At 41.3% G+C, this 18957-nt stretch overlaps 3 protein-coding genes across 3 annotated transcripts in view; 1 reads left to right on the top strand and 2 right to left on the bottom strand.

The window, feature by feature from the left end:
• Positions 1-5607, top strand: part of LOC111153295 (HECT and RLD domain containing E3 ubiquitin protein ligase 5) — a 43102-nt gene extending 37495 nt beyond the window's left edge. Inside the window, exons 17-21 of the mRNA XM_022512234.1 lie at positions 579-645; positions 1504-1574; positions 3069-3252; positions 3343-3445; positions 4492-5607. Of these exons, the coding sequence (XP_022367942.1) occupies positions 579-645; positions 1504-1574; positions 3069-3252; positions 3343-3445; positions 4492-4697 (631 nt within the window). The 3' untranslated portion in view covers positions 4698-5607. The remainder of the gene's footprint in view (positions 1-578; positions 646-1503; positions 1575-3068; positions 3253-3342; positions 3446-4491) is intronic.
• Positions 5608-12664: 7057 nt separating this feature from the next.
• LOC111153311 (phosphatidylinositol glycan anchor biosynthesis class Y) lies at positions 12665-15510 on the bottom strand. Its single transcript, XM_022512259.1, has 2 exons — positions 15212-15510; positions 12665-13655 (listed from the first exon to the last, which is right to left on the bottom strand). The coding sequence occupies exon 2, from the start codon at positions 13417-13419 to the stop codon at positions 13204-13206; it is 216 nt and encodes a 71-aa protein (XP_022367967.1). The 5' UTR covers positions 13420-13655; positions 15212-15510; the 3' UTR covers positions 12665-13203.
• Positions 12665-15513, bottom strand: LOC111153305 (PIGY upstream reading frame). The gene is made up of 2 exons (XM_022512246.1): positions 15212-15513; positions 12665-13655 (listed from the first exon to the last, which is right to left on the bottom strand). Exons 1-2 carry the CDS (start codon positions 15412-15414, stop codon positions 13514-13516), a joined length of 345 nt encoding a protein of 114 aa, XP_022367954.1. The 5' UTR covers positions 15415-15513; the 3' UTR covers positions 12665-13513.
• Positions 15514-18957: the final 3444 nt, after the last annotated feature.

Raw genomic sequence — 18957 nt, 5'->3', positions numbered from 1 at the left:
CCCCAGGACTTTAAAAATATAAATGAAGTACATAGGACAACAGAGGGTGGAGATATAAAAACACTGGCTGCTCTCCATGTTGGTGTAACCTGTATTCTCACAAATGTCTTGAAACAGTTAAGGTAGTTTATTGTCATATATGTCTTAAGCTTGATGATATTGGGACAGTAGATACAGAGAAGGTGCTCTGACCTCATTCCTCCAATTTCCTAAGTGATACCTGACATTTAAAAGGAGATTATTGTTCTGTAGGTACAGTTCAAAAGCTTAAATAAAGGTAACACTGATTTGAATGAGTTTCAGTATCAGATACGTTATCAGTCCTTTTCTGTAGAGACCTATAATCACTGAGTAAAGGAAGGTAGGATAAAGGGAAGAGAGCTTGCAGAATTGCAAATACTCAGGAACTTCACGCCTGTCGGTGAGGTCTGGCTATCAGTGCACAGAGAAATGGGCATTGTTAACTAGTGACCCGACCTCCCACCTTCACAATAGTCCTGCATTTGACATTTATTTAGATGATGTGTCCAGTGATCATAGTTACTGACTTTTAAAAAATAAAATTATTTATTCTTTAGGAGTTTGCAGACGCTTCTGGATGATGAAGGCGATGACTTTGGAGAAGTATTTTATATCTATTTTAATGTGAGTAGTGATAATAACCAGATTACAGATCAGTTTTAACCATATTAATCCTTTACATCTTCAGATTCTAGACATATCACTCTTTAATAAGAGGACAAACTTCTGAATTAATGCAGAAGTTTTTTTTTTCTTCACTTTTTTTGAGCTGGGCCTATCAGTTAGATTTTTCTATGTAACAGCACTTAAACATAGTGGCTTAAACACAATTCATTGAGTTTCTGGCCTGAATCGACTTGCCTGGGCTGAATGGTTTACACCTGCCTTGCTCGTATACCCAGTTGTTGGCTGGGTTATGGAATGTAGGCTGAAACAGCTTTTCTGTTCTAGGGGGTCTCTTGTGCTCCAGTAGGCTTGTCTTTATAGAACTATCATAGGATTACAAAGAGTGGGAAGAGATGGCTTTTTAAGCTTTTACTTACAGTAGAGCCTATTGACCAGAGTAGCTCACATGGCCACAGCCATATGCAAGGCTGAAGAACCGAAGTCCTCCTTTTGTGGGGGTGCTGGGGGGTTGCACAGCTATTGCAAAGTCACACTGCACAGGGGCTTGAATACCAGGCTGGGAAGAAGTTGTGACTGTTTTTGCAAATCCACCATACTATGTCTAATTATATAAAGTGACTATTGAAATGTGGCATTTGCCCAATTTTTTCAGTATGATAAATCAAGTTTTGTAAAAATTAATTTTTCATTCTGCATGATAAGATAGTAACTTTTTACATGCACATTCCTTGTTTGTATGACAAAAATGTGTACTTTTATAAGATCTTGAGAAAAATGGTATGCTTTAAGGTGTTTTTGTTGATAATTGCTTTGGATTGTTTTGGAGACACTATCTGAGTTTATTTGTGGTTACAGGTGCATTGGGACAAAAATGATACAGACCTAATTCCTAATGGAAGTTGTGTCATTGTTGACCAGACTAACAAGTATGTATAGAGAAGTGAAATATTTGTTTTGTTTATACACTGTTTATTTCACTGGGCTCTAAAAATGTATTAGAGTTCTTACCAATTAATCACTTTTTAATAAGACAGCGAGGTGGTGTATATTGTGTGTATGTGTGTGTCTCCTGGAGTTTATATTCTGGTAGGGAAGGAAATAGCTTTCGCAGAGAGGCCTTCCCTTATTGTCCTGTCTAGGTTTATACCACTAACTTCTGTTTCTATCTCCTTACCTGTTTCACTGTTTCTTTTCCTATCACCCATTACATACCTTTAGGATTGCTGCTTGCCTGTATTTCCCCAATAATAAATAAGCTACTGCAGAATAAGCTCCTGTAGTGAGCTGCTTGATGGCAAGGACTAGTCATGTTCATCATGGTGCATCTAGTACCTAGAAGAGCCACTGGTCTGTGGCAGGCACTTAGTATTTATAATGTTACTACATGGTACTGTGGTGTCTTGAGTTCTCAGCCCCTTACAGGATTCTGTTTTAAAGCCACAGTGTGGGATGAGAGAACATTCCACTGATAGTCGGTCAGAGTGGCAGAGAGATACCACCAGATGCGCATTCTGGTGTAAGCCAGCCAACTATTTTTCTTCCATCTTTTCATCTTTATTTTTAAAAAAGAACTTCGAAGTCTGACATACAGAAAAGTATACAAATTAGTATACAGATCAAGAAATAGAACATTTCCAGTTCTGTGGAACTATGTTATACAGTTCTATGAATATTCTAATTCACCTATATTATCACTGATAGACATACTGAGGTTCTCTGCCTCTTCACAACTACTTTTAGCCTAGTTGCTTTCCCTGAATCAGCAAATGGCCCAGAGGGAAAAACCGCAAGTAAAATGCTGGGCTCACTTTGCAGGGCTTCCCCTCTCTCTTAATACTTCAGAGGCCTCTTGCATCTTAGGTTTGGAAGCCTAGAGCTAGATGTGTTTTTGTATACTCTCTGGCTTTTTCTAGTTCTTCTCGTTGGGAGTATTTGGGGTATGCTATCCCATCATAGCTAGATGTAGAAATCCCTTCTGTATTTGTGCTTAACCACAAATACTAATATTAACTACTGTCATACATTCAGACAGTATGGAAGACCATAAAATAAAATGGGAAATTTTTCCCATCTCCCAAGCCTGTTTCCCAGAGCACTATCAGCAGGTCAGGTTTTACACTTCCACACTTTCTCTGTTCTAATCTGTGTCATTTAACTGTGTGACCTTGAGTTATTATATAACTTCACCAAGAAACTTCTTTTCTTTACTAACATGTCCTAAGAATCTGCCCTGAGAGTTGTATGACGATTAAGTTAGATATATGAAAAATGGTCAAGTGCATATGGCTATTTTTTGGCACTGAATTGTTAGGTGTTTTAGTTCTCATTCTATTTTTGGCTTTCTGCCCATCTTCCCTGCCCCCTGCCAGTTTCCTTCAGGGTACTACAGTAAGCTGAAATAATTTTTTGTTTCATTAAAGGAGAGACTATGTTTCTAAATATGTCAATTACATCTTCAACATCTCTGTGAAGGCACTTTACGAAGAATTCCAAAGAGGATTTTACAAAGTGTGTGACAAGGATATTATTGAGTTTTTCCATCCGGAAGAACTAAAGGATGTGATTATTGGAAATACAGATTATGACTGGGAAACCTTTGAGAAGGTATATCGTAAAGGCCTAGAAGTTTGAATTTGAATTTCTTGTTTATTATTTCCTGAATATGGTTTTTTGGTGTGTATTTTTTTTTTCTAGAATGCACATTATGAAGAGGGATATGATAATTCACATCCTACCATAGTGATGTTTTGGAAGGCTTTACACAAATTGACTTTGGAGGAAAAGAAAAAGTTCCTTGGTAGGTATTCTATCAGGAGTGATCTAGAATCTTAGGTCTCTCTTATGGGATACCTAAACCTTGTTTGTTGTAGACACCATTTGCCACAAATCCTTGTGTAAGAGCCACTCCACGTCCAGTTGGATGTTCTCTCTGCCAGGCTGTGTGAACATAAAAAAATGTTAATATGGGTCATCTTTCTTGTGATTTCAGCCCTGCCTCTTGCTTTCAGATGTCCCCTCAGTTCTCCATCCAAGTTAGATATTTAGTCTGCTTTCTGTATTTGTGACTCCCATTATTCAGGCCTTATGGGATTGGCCATATTTTACAACGTCATTGCCTCCAGCCCTTTGTGTCTCCCCTACCACATTTTGATCTCTGTTTCATGCTTACTTGGTTGTTTACCTGCAGCTTTGCTTAATGACTTTCTCATATTCTTCCAAAATTTCCATACTTATTTTTGAGAAACATTTACCTTCTTGTTCTTCTTTTTGTGGATAACATGTATGTTGGAAGATAATCAGGCTTCTCCAGAAGCCCAGCCTGACTTTCCAATCTTTGCTTTACAGGAAATCATTATTTCAGCCAAACATTTCCATCATCTCTACATTATTGAGCTCACCTTGTGCCCTCCCACCTCCAGGCTTTCTCTGAAGCTCCTTGTCCTGCCTTGAACCCTCACCCACCTCCTTGTTGCTGCTCTAAACCTTCCCCTTCTTAAAGATCCAGCTTAATTCTGAGCTCTCCAAAGTCTCCCTGGTCATCCCAGCCTGATTCTTTCTCCCTGCTCTGAACCACACTCAGCATTTTCACTCAGGAAGCACTTAATTCCATGATGGCTCACCCTTTTGTTTTCCCTTGCTATTTCTCTTTTTCTGCACAAGAAAATAATATTTCCAACTAGACTGTAAGCTGCTTGAGGGACAGCGTGTCAGTGCCCGATGCAGGCTGAAGTGGAACTCTGCACGTGGTCCCTCCGTAAATGTTTTGAATAAGCACTTTTTTCCCCCTCTATAAAAGTCTTGGTCTCTGGGAAGCAGATCACTCAGTTTTATTCTTCTTCTCAGTGTTTCTTACAGGAACTGACAGAATTCAAGTAAAAGGTTTAAAGAACATGAAAATAACATTTTGCTGTCCTGAAAATGTGAATGAAAAAGATCCCATAAGAGCACAGACGTGTATTAGTGTCCTCTATCTTCCCAAATATTCTACAATGGAAAGAGTGGAAGAAGCACTTCAAGTAGCCATCAACAACAGCAGAGGATTTGGCTGACCCGGCCTCACGTTCTTTACCCCTTTATGGAAATATTTTCAAAAATAAAATTAAGAACTCAAGAATTAATGTGAAAGTCCCACTATTCATTGTGTTCACCTGCTCTTTCAGAACTGTGTTTTTGCATATGAGGTATTTTGATAATGTTCTAGACTAGGCTGTTAGAACAAGGTGACCCCAAAACATAGTGCATAAAAGACCGAATTTTGTTTTTCTCTCATAAGCATCTTGGCTGAGGTGGTGCTTCTCCTACTCCCACTGCTCAAATAAAGGTCAAATGACTTTCTCATTGAAAATGTCCATGGAAACTGCCCATTTCTGTCTTAAATCTTCTATGTGGCATTTGAAACTGTTGACTTCTTTCTCCTCAGAACTGTTGTGAACTGGTAGACTGTGGCTTTCTTTTTCTTGGCTTCTTTCCCATTTCCTTTGCTTGTATTTCTTACACTCCCCTGACCTCCAGTGCTAGAGTAAGTCCTCTGTTCTCACTCCGCACACACTCCCATCAACTCCATGGTTTCTGCTCTGTTTTCATGTGATGGTGCCCAGATCTCTCCGTGACCTACAGGAACTGGTCAATTCCAGTCCCAGCCATTTTTTTGGTCTAGTAGTCTGTATCTCCCTGTGTGATCCTTGGCTCATTAATCTCAGCATGTCTAAGAAAATTACTGTTTCCTGTAGTCCACAGCTCAATGTTATCACCAGGATTTCTAGGCAGAACCTGCAATCCTCATCCCTCTTTATCCACACATTCAATAAATCAGGTCCTAACAATTCTTGTTCTTGTATCTAGATCCACACCACCCCACAGAACTCTCTGAGGCTGGAAACTGCCTCCCCGCCATATCTGCACTGTTCAATAAGGTAGCCTTATGCTATAGTAAGGTTTAGTGTTTGAAGAATTTTGAAGAGAGAAAATGTCAGTGGTGGGAGAAAGAGTCTGGAGCTGTGCTGCTCAATATGTGGCTATTCAGTTAAATAAGGGGGCCTGGGTGGCTCAGTGGGTTAAGTGTCTGACTTCATCTCAGGTCATGATTTCAGGGTCCTGGGATGGAGCCCTGAGTTGGGCACCCCACTCAGCTGGGAGTCGGCTTCTCCCTCTGGCCCTCCCCACTTGGTGTGCTCTATCTCTCAAAATCTTAAAAATAAATAGAATTAAATAAAATGTAAAATTCAGTTCTCAGTCACACTACTCAGATTTCAAGGGCTCAGTGTCTCCATGTGATGGGTGGCTAATGTGTAAGTGCAAATACACACACTTGGCACTGACAGGTCCCAAACCTACGAACCCCTGTAGTTTTGCATGTGCTTTTTTTCTTGGAAGAAGAGCCACAGTGTGATAAATCAAGATGATTTGAAAATCAGGCAGTAAAGTCATAGTTCATTGTTATCAGACACCCCAGATCCTTTCAGGCATGTCCCCTGTGCAGCTCCAGCCTGCTTTCCCACCAGTGCTCTGTATACACAGTGTACTTCACTCTAGGCATCTATAACTATCTCAAGTTCCTGAACAGGCCACAGTCTCTCCTGTGTTGTTGTTTTTTAAGATTTTTATTTATTTGACAGAGATCACAAGTAGGCAGAGAGGCAGGCAGAGAGAGAGGGGGAAGCAGGCTCCCCGCTGAGCAGAGAGCCTGATGCGGGTCTCGATCCCAGGACCCTGGGATCATGACCTGAGCTGAAGGCAGAGGCTTAACCCACTGAGCCACCCAGGCACCCACTCTCCTGTGTTTTTATTCATGCATTTTCTTATTCCTGGAAACTTCTCATCCCGCCCCAACCTCCCGACTCTTCCTTACCTCCTCTCTTTTCAATTCTGCATCCCAACTCTGGGTTCTTCCTCTTGTTTCTCAGAATTCACTTAATCTATGGCCACCTAGTAGGTGCCACACCAATAAATACGTGTGGAATATGGCTTCCTAGCTCAGCGTTTCACAAGTGCTAGCTTTTCTGAGTACAATCCTCATTATGGTTCCTTCCAAGGGCTTAGTTGCCAGTGGTTCTTCATATGAGTTAGCCAGAAGTGCCACCTAGTGGCAGATGCGGGAGATAGCAATCACGTCCAAATGGAGCCTTTCACTAAGGGACAAAGCTTGGAGAAGGAGACAGGCCCTTCTCCCCACAATCTCCCCACAGCTATACTCAGTAGTGAGACTCTTACTATGGTTCTTGAGGGTGCTCGGTAATTTCATATTTTCTTTTTTTTTTTTTTTTAAGATTTTATTTATTTGTCAGAGAGAGAGGGAGAGAGAGCGAGCACAGGCAGACAGAATGGCAGGCAGAGGCAGAGGGAGAAGCAGGCTCCCCGCCAAGCAAGGAGCCCAATGTGGGATTCGATCCCAGGACGCTGGGATCATGACCTGAGCCAAAGGCAGCTGCTTAACCAACTGAGCCACCCAGGCGTCCCTCATATTTTCTACTTCCCTTAAAACAACCACCAAGTCTGGAAGTAGGTATCATTTTCATCTTACAGATCCAGAGTCAAGTTCAGAGAACTTCTTAGCCCACTCTGCAGGATTGGAAGAAAAGAGAGAGGTCATGGCAAGTCTTTTTTTGTTCTCTCAGAATGGGAAATTCTCACTTTGAAAGCTGAGGGAAGGATCTTATTCACAAGATGGGTAGTAAAGGTGATCCTTGTCAGCAATGCTGAGGACACTAAGGAAAATAATCTCATTAAGAGGCTTTAAGGAGGCAAGAGTTCCCATCATTGTTAGTGAAAGTATAAGATCGTATTTCTTGTGGTGGGCTTAGAGCTGGAGGTGGTGGGGTCAATGCCATGGCATCCATACGTGGCATGAACTATGTTATGGGAAGCTAGTGAAGGAGAATCCCCGTCATTAGACATTTAGATATTTTTTTTTAATTTGATAACAGCTTTATTGGTATATTACTCACATAGGATAGAATTAGCTAAGTGAGGTGTACAACTGAATGGATTTAGTATATTTGCAGAAGTGTGCAACCATTGCCACAATTTTAGAACCCCCCCCCCAAACATTGTACCCATTAGCTGTAACTCATGATGTCCCAGCCATATGCATTCTCTAATCAACTTTCTGTTTCCACAGATTTGTCTATTATGGACATTTCATGTAAATGAGATCAAACAATATACTATTTTTAAAAACTGGTTTCTTTCATTTAGCATGTTTTCGAAGTTCATCCACATTGTAGAATTTATCAGTACTTTATTCCATATTTATTGATAAATAATGTTTCATTATGTTTATACCACATTTTACATATCCATTCATCAGCTGAGGGATAGTTGTGTTATTTTCCATGTTTTGGCTTTATGAATGACGCTGCTACGAATATTTGTGTGAAACATTTGTATGAAATGATGCTGTATGGTAAAATCTGTGTTTAACATTTTGAGGGACTGCCAACTGTTTTCCAAAGAAGCTGAATCATTTTTATATTCTCAGCAGCAGCATATGAGAGCTTGAGAAATATTTAAAATCTGGAGATTTGCTTTTTTTTTTTGCTACTGTGTTTTTTAATTGAAATATAATTGACTTAACAGATCTGTTCTATTTATTTATTTATTTATTTGTTTGTTTGTTTGACAGAGAGAGATCACAAGTAGACGGAGAGGCAGGCAAAGAGAGAGAGGGAAGCAGGCTTCCTGCCGAGCAGAGAGCCCTATGTGGGACTCGATCCCAGGACCCCGAGATCATGACCTGAGCCGAAGGCAGCGGCTTAACCCACTGAGCCACCCAGGTGCCCCAACAGATCTGTTCTTAAGAGTGCTCGTGAGGGCCGCTAGTGGGAGGCTCAGACAGTTAAGCATCTGGTTCTTGATTTCGACTCAGGTCATGATCTCAGGATAATGGGATTGAGCCCCACGTCAGGCTCCCGAGCTCAATGGGGAGTCTGCTTGAGGATTTCTCTCCCTCTCCCCGCCCCGTGCTTGCACATGTGCATCTCTCACTCTCAAATCTTTTTTTTTTTTTTTTTTTTAAGATTTCATTTATTTACTTGTGAGAGAGAGGGCACATGCAGGGCGAATGGCAGGCAGGAGAAGCAGCCTCCCCTCCAAGCAAGGAGCCTGATGTGGGACTTGATCCCAGGACCCTGGGATCATGACCTGAGCCGAAGGCAGATGCTTAACCAACTGAACCACCCAGGAATCCCTCTCTCTCAAATAAGTCTTTAAAAAAAAAAAAAAAATGCTAGTGAAATACAGAAACATTACATTTAAGTAGCTCTTTTCCTTTTTGTGCTATTATTGCCTGTATATTATGTCTACATGTTACAATCTCAACAATACTTGGTTATAATTAATACTTTATATAATTTAATGCCTCTTCATTAAATTATGAGAAGGAGAACACAGATGTATTTGTAGTATTAGTTCTATTAACTTTGTTTACCTTTTCTGGTTCATTAGTTCCTGTGAATTCAGGTTACCATCTGGTGTCATTTCTTCACTCCAGTTCAGCTTTGCTCCCATCTACTTCCTTTGTGCTGCTAATGGCAAATATGGTAGAGACCCCAAAATACAATTTATATATATTGTTTTCTATAAATTGCTCTACAGATCAGTTAAGTAGAGAGGAAATATACATTTACACTGTCTTTTATAGTTACATAATTATCTTTACTCTGCTGGTGGCCTGCCCCTCCAGGGAAGATGCCATAAAGCTCTACTAGACTAGGAGTTGAGGGAGGAGAGCTCCGGGTCTTGGCGGCACCCTCCTGGAGTGAAACGGTTTGAGCTGAGAGGAGGAAGAAAGATGTGGGTGATGGTTCAGATGGCACAAACCTCAATGTGCAGCATTTACTGAGTTTTAGATTTTCTTGTATGTTTCCTCATTTGGCTGTATGCCCTTGGGACAATTTCCAGACTCTGAATGGTGGTTTTGTTCAGCAGTTAGGGTTGTTTGACAAAGGGCTTTCATGTGTCAAATTTAGCTTGTCCTCACAATTTTAGGAAACAAGCAGGAGGATTTCTAAACCTACAGATGAAGCTCAGAGACAAGTAACTTGCCTGAAGTTCTAAATCTTGTTAGAACCATGCTTTCAGGCACTCAGGAAGTATGTGCCTGCTCCATGCTAAGCATTAAATTAAAAATGTTGAACAGTTTACTGTCTAGACAGGAGACAGAAAGCAGGCAATTACAGTACAAGTTCAAGTGCTAAAATAGAGATAAAATATATGGTGCTTTAGGAAACAAGAAGAAAGGCATCAGACTTGAACAGGAATTTGAATCCAACCATTTTGATTCCTAATTTTGCTTTTCTTATAAATAGAAAGGATGAGTTTTCTTAAAATGAGGTAGTGTGCAGTGTGGTTAGGAAGGCAGACTGAAGCCATGGCTGCTGACAGTTTAAGCCTTGGTATGGTTCTTGCTGTTGCCCTGGGTAAATCATTTTAATCGCTCTGTGCTTCATCTTCTGCATCTGTAAAATGCTGCCAGTATTGCCCACCTGACCTCTTAGGTTATAGAAGATTATATGAAATATGCTTAGCACTGGAGTTAGTGTACCATTTGCACTCTACAAGTGATTGTCAAATTCTATTAGTGAAAGGATGGCATTAATGCTGAACTCCCCCAGAGTGTCCTTATCAGTTTCCTCAAAAATGATAAAATGCTTCGCTTGCAAAAGTTGAAATTGACTTTTTATAGTGCTTGTTTTATCAGCAAAATCATTTCATTTACACTGACCACAGTGAGATTTAGGGTAAATTAAAAAAGAACAAGGGGCATCTCGCTGGCTCAGTTGGTGGAGCTTGTGACTCCTGATCTCAGGGTTGTGAGTTCGAGTCCCACATTGGGTGTATAGATAACTTAAAGAACTAAAAGCTTTAGGGGCCACCTGGGTGGGTCAGTTTGTTGAGTGTTGAGTGTCCGACTTTTGGTTTTGGCTCAGGTCACAGTCTCAGGATAAGATGGAGCCCGATCTCATCATCGGACTCCGTACTCAGCAGGTAATTTGCTTGAGATTCTCTGTCCCTCCCCCTGATCACCCCCTCTCTCTATAAAATAAATAAATCTGAAAACAAAAAAGCAGTAACTCCCTTTCAGGAAGTGATAGAAACTTCTATATTTGTCCAGATTATTTGTATTTTGCCATGCAGTGATTTAAGTATAGTTGGCACACAATGTTACATTGGTTTCAGATGTACACAGTGACTGGACAACTTTCTACACTGTGCTAAGATCACCACAAATCTAGCTACCATCTGTCACTTTAAATGCTATTATGATACCATTGGCTACATTCCCTATGTACCTTTTATTTCAATGACTTTATTCCGTAACTGGAAGCTTGTACTTCCCATTTCCCTTCAACTTTTGCCCATTCCCCCTACACTTCCCTTCTGGGCAACCATCAGTTTGTTTTCTGTATTTGCATCTATTTCTTTTTGGTTTTTAGGTTCCACATGTAAGTGAAATCATATGGTATTTGTTCTTTGTCTGATGTATTTCCCTCAGCATTAATACCCTCAAGGTCAACCCATGTTGTCACAAATGTCAAGATCTCATTCTTTTTTTTATTACATAGGAGTAATATACCATTGTATATATGATGCCGGACAGGCTGGGGCCCCAAGAAGGCCTCAGGCCCCTCTCCAAGAGGGTTTTGGCTTTGTACAAGGAAGAATTCAAGAGCAAGCCATTTAGAGAAAGGGGAAAAGATTAAGTATACAAGAAAGGAGCTACTTCATAGACAAAGTAGCTGTCTTCCCCAGGAGAGGAAGAGGATTCTCCCTTGCCTCTATCAGTTTTTATAAATTATTTTAGGATTTTATTTGTGAGAGGGAGAGAGCAGGGGGAGGGGCAGAGGGAAAGGGAGAGGGAGACAAAGCGTCTCAAGCAGACTCCCCGCCGAGCAAGAAGCCCAAGGCAGGGCTCAGTGGCCAGCTCCTGAGATCATGACCTGAGCTGAAATCAAGAGCAGGCTGCTCAACTGACTGAGCCACCCAGGCCCCCCTATATATTTTCCTTAAATTAGGTAACCATATGGGGAGGGGCTTACACTTTAACTTTGGGTTTCTCATTCACATTAGGCAATTAGTTTTTCCACTGTTTTAGGATTGAGGGATTACTCACAGGGAACAATTTTAAGAATGTCCAGCCTGTCACTTTTCCTGCTGAGTTTTAGGGTAAGGGTCAACCTAAAACCAAAATGGCTTTACCTTTGTTCAACTTGTCTCCCAAGCCCTCTTCCCTCCAGCCTGATATGCCACATCTTCTCCATCCATTGATCCATTGAACTTAGATTGCTTCCGTATCTTGGTACTGTAAATAATGCTGCAGTAAACATAGGGGTGCATGTATTTTTTAAGATTAGTATTTGTTTTCTTTGGGTAAATAGACGGTACTAGAATTACTGGATAATTTAGTATTTCTGATTTTTTGAGGAACCTCGCTACTGTCCCACAGTGGCTGCACCAATCTACATCCCCGTCAACAGTGCACAAGGGTTCCTTTTTCTACACATCCTTGCCAACACTATTTCTCATTTATTTTAGCCATTCTGACAGGTATAACGTGTATCTCGTTGTGGTTTTGATTTTCATTTCCTTGATGATGAGTGATGCTGAGCATCTTTTCATGTGTCTTGTTGGCCACCTGTAGGTCTTCTTCGGAAAAATGTCTGTTCAGGTCCTGTTTTCTTGGTGTTGAGTATCAGAGTGATTTTAAAAACATGATTTGTACTACAGAATACACTGAAACAATGCACTGCCCAACAGGTCTCCTAAGGCAGGAAAAAGTTCAACTGAAATGTGATTTAAAACACAGCTCTTAGCTCAATAGGACACAAAAGCTCTTTACAAGTCCTCCAACCCTACCGCTATCCTCAAATATACATATTTTCCTGGGAAAGTATTCTATGTGGGGTATTAAATGCCTGTTTAAACATTGCCTACATTTTAAACTTTAGAATATTTTTTACATTTCCCCTCTTTTGAAACCACACATTTGTGACCAAACAAAAACACACTTTTTTTTTTAAATGGAATAGTGTCATCTTTGATGCCAAAGAAACGAAGGTAATTTTACAAACTCAGAATGTTCGCAAGTACATGAAATTTCCATTTTATTGTAGTCTTCTAGCACACTAGCTCAAATATATTTCTCTACAACTGCTCCAACACAACTCCTCTGGAATAATTCAGTCATCCTTAACATGTGACTCTGCCAAATATTTTGAATCTAAAATAAACATAAAATTTTAATTATTTTTAGATGAATGGGGTAAGAAAGTCATCAGGTGATGGTTAGGACTGTTAATTTCCAAAAAACTGTGTTGAAGTGTTTCTTCTGATACAGTAGTTACACATTAGAATTTTCAAAAAACAAGGGCAGAACAAAAATATAAAAGAAACTCCTGCAGCTTAAGCCTCCCATGGTCCTAAACCTCTGAGAGAAGCAAGGCAAAGCACCTTTCCTGCAATTTAAGTGGGTTTCCAGTATTTCCATGTAGCTGAGCTTTCCGAGATAGACACTCACGATGTATCATTAATATATGTATCATCTTGGCTCTGGCTGTATTAATTATGCCTGAAGAGTTTAATACCCATCCAAGTCCAAAGGTGGAAAAACACATAAACAGGTATGGTAATGGGCAGGAGCAGACTGTAAAAGCACAGGCTGGCTGTGCTAGTGCAGCCCTGTGGGAAGTTTTCTTCCACAGAGGCTGAGTAGAACAGTCCCGCTAGAGAGACCAATGGTATAAGAACAGTCAACGTAGGAAGAGACAAAAACATTCTTCTCCCCCACTTACTACCTGCCACTCTGACTTTTAAAAAGGTAAGTGGTATTAAGAAAGTTTAGCTGTGCTGCTTTTTAAAAAATTATGATCTAGTGCTGCTCCATTTCTTCTTGCTTCTTACTTTGATGTGTCATCCTAGCTGCCTGCGGTATCATATTAGGGATCCCATCAATAATTGGATAGGCTATTCCCAACTCTTCATTAATCAATTCGTTCCTCGATGCTTCGTATCTGAGGGGAGAAAAGGAAAACAAAATGAACTGTGAAAACAAAATGCTTGGAAGAGCTTGGTGTTCAATAAACACCACCATTTATCTAATTCTTGACAGACTGTTAATTACAAAAAGCAGAATTAAACTGCTTCTAATTCTAAAAGCAGTATTACCCAATTGAAACATTTCTCTTAGAAAATCAATCTCTAATTGTTCCCATTTTACTCCGTTTCTCTCATATTTTCTTTTCTACTTTATTCTCAAGCTATACTTTAATATGTATTTTTAAAATCCAGTCAGAAAAAATCTCCCCTTTTCATCCAAATATTCCTTTCTTAATCTGGCAACCCCAAAACCATCCCAGTTAATTTACTACTCAAACAGCCACTAGAGAAAAACTCAACCTCTCCGCTTTAGAATACATGTTTAATAGAGCAACACTGAGCCATTAGAAGGAAACCACTGAAAAATCGAGATACACAAAATAAAAATTGAGGAAGATGAGACAGAAATGAGGAAACTTTAGAAAACAACAGGCCTGCAGTGAGCTAGTTACACAATTAACTGAGAGGCAGATCAAATGATCATTTCAAGGTGTAAGAAAACTGAGTGAGTGTATTCATTACAGAAAATAATCTAAGAGAAATGCAAAAATACTGAAAATAAAAAATGACTAGCAATCCACCACCCAAAAATAACCACTGATAGATACCATGTTGTCAGCCTTCAGTTTTAGTAGCCTGGAACTGTAGAGCTTTTTTTAAATTTTAAATTCAATTAATTAACGTTATTACGTATTATCAGTTTCAGAGGTAGAGTTCAGTGATTCGTCACTTGCATATAACACCCAGGGCTCATTACATCATGTGCCCTTCTTAATGCCCATCACCCAGTTACCCCATACGCCCCTCAGGTCCCCAAGCAACTCTTTGTTTCCTATGATTAAGAGTCTCCTATGTTTGTCTCCCTCTCAGATTTTCTCGTTTCATTTTCCCCTCCCAGGGCTGTTTTTCCCGGCTCTTGGTTCAAGGAAGCCTTTACAAAACCCAGTTAGTCCAAAACTGAGAGCCAAAAGGGGCAGCACACAGAACGTAAACGTTTAAGGTTGTCAGGCATCGGCTGTACATTTTCATACGCCTTGGACCAACAGTTCATAAACCTGGCGGTACAACCGAACCGCTGCGGGGCCTTCTAAAAAAAACTCCTTGCTCTAGTCCCGCCCCAGACCGGCGGACCGAGTCGCCCTGGGGTGGTGCCCGGAAATCGGCATTAAAAAAAAGTTCCCTGGCGATTCCACGGCGCGGCCAGTGGTGAACCTGTAAACGCCCCGACCCATCCCTGCGGGTGGGCGGCTTGATGTGGGAGGCCTGGGGCTCGGCTCCCCTCCGGTATCCTCCTGCCCTTCCCGCCGCAGTTGGGAGATGCATGGTAGTTGGTCCGCCCGGAGCCAGAAAATGGCAGCGGAAAACGAAGGGCTGCCCAGAGGCCCTGAGGCTGCCGCGCGGTCCACCCGCCCCCGCCTCGGCCCCGGCCCCCGGAGGGCGCGAACGCAAACCCGCAGCCGGCGAATCTCACCTGAGCGGCTTCTTGGAAAGAGGGCACACCAAGAACTCGAGCAGCGCCGGGTCGAAGGCGCGGGGCGGGTCCCCGGTCCTCTCGCTCTTGTCCGCGGACCGCCGTGACCCCGACGCGTGAAGGCACCTACGGGCGACCGCGAACGGCGGCACGCGTGGACCCCGCAGCGCTGAGGCGAGCCAACCGCACGCTCCGCTCAGCATGGTGCGGCAGGCCGCCGCCGCCACACTACACCGCACGGCGCCCTCCGCCAGCCCGGGCGCCTTCAGCCGGAGCCAGCGCCGCCACTCCCACCGCCGGCCAGCCTCCGCCCCCGGTGCTGCGCAAACGCAGTCCCCAGGCCGGCAGGAGCTAGCGCTTTGGTTCCGGGGGCGCTCCTGACCGACTGCTTTTCCCACTGCACCACTCGATAGTTATGGGCGTGGCCTGCATCCGGAGGACCCTAGGGACTGTGCCACCGCATTTACGAATTACAAACAAAACCCATGCTTAAATTGGGGTATTTTGAGCTTACACCAGGGCTTCTCGCAGGGGTGCCAGGAAGCCAGTGGCCGGACCTCAAAGTCACAAGGTTAACCTTGCATCTACGTGGTTATCTCCAAAAGGAGGTTTCAACCACGTTGTCACAGTGGGTATGTTAAAAGCATTGATTTGTCTTATGTAAATCTTTACCAAAGCTCCCGTAACCTCGTTTGTCTCCCCGCCCCTTTTCTTATTAAATTAAAACTTTAGAACCTGGAAAGAATACCACAGGCCTCTTAAGCTCCACGATGTCCAGATTCTTACCCTGTGGGACTTACTGTGACTTCAACCGCATAATAAAGCTCAACCAGTTCATAAATGACCTTGCAGACAGCAAGTTCTCTAAGTAACTGTGTAATTGGGCAGATGTCCATTAGTTGAATGGGAAATCCATTTAAAGGATTTTTCGCCCCAAGTTTGCCTCTGGCGCTCTAAGGAAGTGATCACGGGTTTGATCTTTGTTACAGTGTGGTAGATTTGGGCTCTGGTGCATGTTTTACTAGCTATGCGACTCCATCGAATGACTTAACTACTGTTTCTTTACCTGTGTAATAAGATAATAGCATTTACCTCTTGAAATCTCCTCCTTGTGGGGATTAAAACGGGATCGTGCGTGCAAAGAACATTTTTAAAAAATGCTTGGGACAAATTAATGCTCAGTTAATGTTCTCTATTGTTATTTTTATTTCCTCTGTTCTTTCCAGTACAGTATGGTAGCAGATTCTTTGTTAGTCATCAATTTTTTCCCCCTTTGTTTTGCTGAATATGGATTTGAACCTTTTTTGTTTCCTTGGACTTTATCGTTTTTACACTTTGGACTCTTGGGAGATAGGGGTGGGAGTGAGGGACACAGAAATACAGTTACAAGATGATATTTGCAGATATTTCCACTCAGTAATCTGAAAATAAAGTGAGAAATGTTTATAGTTTACTCTATGTTTAAAAGTCCACTACATTATTTGATGCTCTTTGTTCACTAATGTTCAGAAGACTTCAGCATCAGGCACTTTTCAGGGATGTAGCCTCAAGATGAACTGTTGTAAAGTTCCTATGTTTACTTTCACATTATGTCCTACGAAGGCAGTAGGAGGAATTAATTTTTCAGTTGTAGTTAGTTGATACTTTGGGCCCTAGTTGATTATAAGAGATAAAATCTAACTATGTTTCAGCGAGCTTTGTGGGAGCAGAGTTTGACTTCTGCCAGCACTGAGTGGACCCAGACCAGGCTGGGCTGGCCTAGTGTCTTAGCCTTTGGTGGGTAGAGGCAGACACCTATGCTTGAGACCAGTTTCATTAGCCTTAATTTGGCTAGCCTGGCTGACAGATCCCTATCACCTGGGTTTTCTAAACAGTTATAAATAAATTAGTTCCAGTTTGCCTCTACCTAGAAGGTTCAAAGCAGGTCAGTTTACTTTCACTTATGTTAGTATTTGGGGGAAACAGAGAGTAACAGCAAAACACTGAAAACGTCTTCAAATTTATAAAACCAAAAATCAATAACCAATAGTTAGGAACATCTGAGTGTGTGATATATTAGTCCAAATCATGTAAATATTAAGTTACAAAATATCCTTAAGTAGTCCTTAGTAATGAAGGAATATAACTCATTTCTGAATGCGGTATGCTAAGCTGAATGTAGATGTCAGAAATGAACTGTAACATCATTAGTCCTTTTTTGCTATTGGCATGACCATGAGCTTTTCCATCACAGAGCCCTGTGCACATTATAATCATGTATGGGCTCAGGTACAGCTGTGTGATGTTGGAGAGGGTACTTAAACTCTCTGCCCCAATCTTGTCATCCGTAAGATATCACAATAATAGTACCTACCTTACGAAAGTTGTTGAAAGGATTAAATAAAATAATACAAGAGAAGCAGCACAGGGGGCTGGCATAGATTACATGTTGAAAAATGCTAGCAGCTGCAAAATGACTTATTGTGGTGAAATTGGTGAAAATTCTGGTTAGAAAATAGGGGCACCTGGGTGGCTCAGTGGGTTAAAGCCTCTGCCTTCAGCTCAGGTCATGATCCTAGGGTCCTGGGATCGAGCCCTGCATCAGGCTCTCTGCTCAGTGGGGAGCCTGCTTCCCCCCCCCACCCCTCCCTGCCTCTCTGCCTACTTGTGATCTCTGTTAAATAAATAAAATCTATTTTAAAAATTTTAAAAAAAAGTGAATGCACAGTGTATCACTGGGCCTTAATTTTAACCGACACGGAATTTTTACGGTGTGCATAATACTAATACAATGTGCATAATACTAATACAATGCTGTTAGCTATCATACACATTAGAGTTAGAGATCCCGGGGCAGATTAAAGGCTAGAATACATATTTTTTTTAAATTATTTATTTATTTATTTGACAGAGAGAGAGAGAGATCACAAGTAGGCAGAGAGGCAGGCAGAGAGAGGAGGAAGCAGGCTCACTGCTGAGCAGAGAGCCCGATGCGGGGCTCGATTCCAGGACCCTGAGATCATGACCCGAGCCGAAGGCAGAGGCTTAACCCACTGAGCCACCCAGGTGCCCCTAGAATACATATTTTAATGAAGTCCCATAAATACCAAATTTGGGGCCTTGAAATTTGGGTATATCTGATTCAGAGAAAGAAGTTAAAATTAATTTTCCACTAGATGGCATTATTCAGTATTTGAACTAATACTCCTGCTTGTACTTTTCTTTCCGCAATTACAAAGATTTATTTTGCCAGTGGTTGCCTTTATTTGATGACATCTATTTTAGGAACAAAAATCACAAAAATTTTATTAACACATTACAATTATAATGAGTTCATTGAAATAAAGGGTCTAATAGGTAAATGAAAAAATATGAAATTCATAAAGAAGAAAATGCAGCTGGTTAACAAACACACAAAATAACAATAGTAAAGTAACGCAAGTTTCAAACATCAAAGAAATTTCCATTTTTCACTTATAAAAATAGAAAATATTTTAAAAATGTAATTAAAAAAAGATTTTATTTATTTATTTGAGAGAAAAAGCACAAGCAGGGGGTAGAGGCAGTGTTGGAGGTGGGGAGAAGCAGACTTCTTGCTGGATCCCAGGACTCTAAGATATGACCCAAACAGAAGGCAGACACTTGACCAACTCAGCCACTCAGGTGCCCCAAAATAATTTATCAAAGGTCCACTATGTGGCAGGTACTGTCTGAATTAGCTGGGGTTCTCCGGTTCTCTATATATATATATATATATATATATATAT

The sequence above is a fragment of the Enhydra lutris genome, unplaced genomic scaffold, assembly GCF_002288905.1.
Source record: "Enhydra lutris kenyoni isolate GAN:26980312 unplaced genomic scaffold, ASM228890v2 scaffoldscaffold3, whole genome shotgun sequence".
NCBI lineage: Eukaryota > Metazoa > Chordata > Mammalia > Carnivora > Mustelidae > Enhydra > Enhydra lutris.
Note: the sequence above shows the minus strand (reverse complement) of the source record. Positions and strands in the feature narration are given on the sequence as shown.

Excerpts from the sequence above, each read along its gene's own strand:
- LOC111153311 (XM_022512259.1), bottom strand. The coding sequence starts at position 13,419 with ATGTTTTTGTCTCTTCCTACGTTGACTGTTCTTATACCATTGGTCTCT.
- LOC111153305 (XM_022512246.1), bottom strand. The coding sequence starts at position 15,414 with ATGCTGAGCGGAGCGTGCGGTTGGCTCGCCTCAGCGCTGCGGGGTCCA. Across the intron at positions 13,656-15,211 it reads CTTTCCAAGAAGCCGCTCAG|ATACGAAGCATCGAGGAACG; the intron begins GTGAGATTCGCC and ends TTCTCCCCTCAG.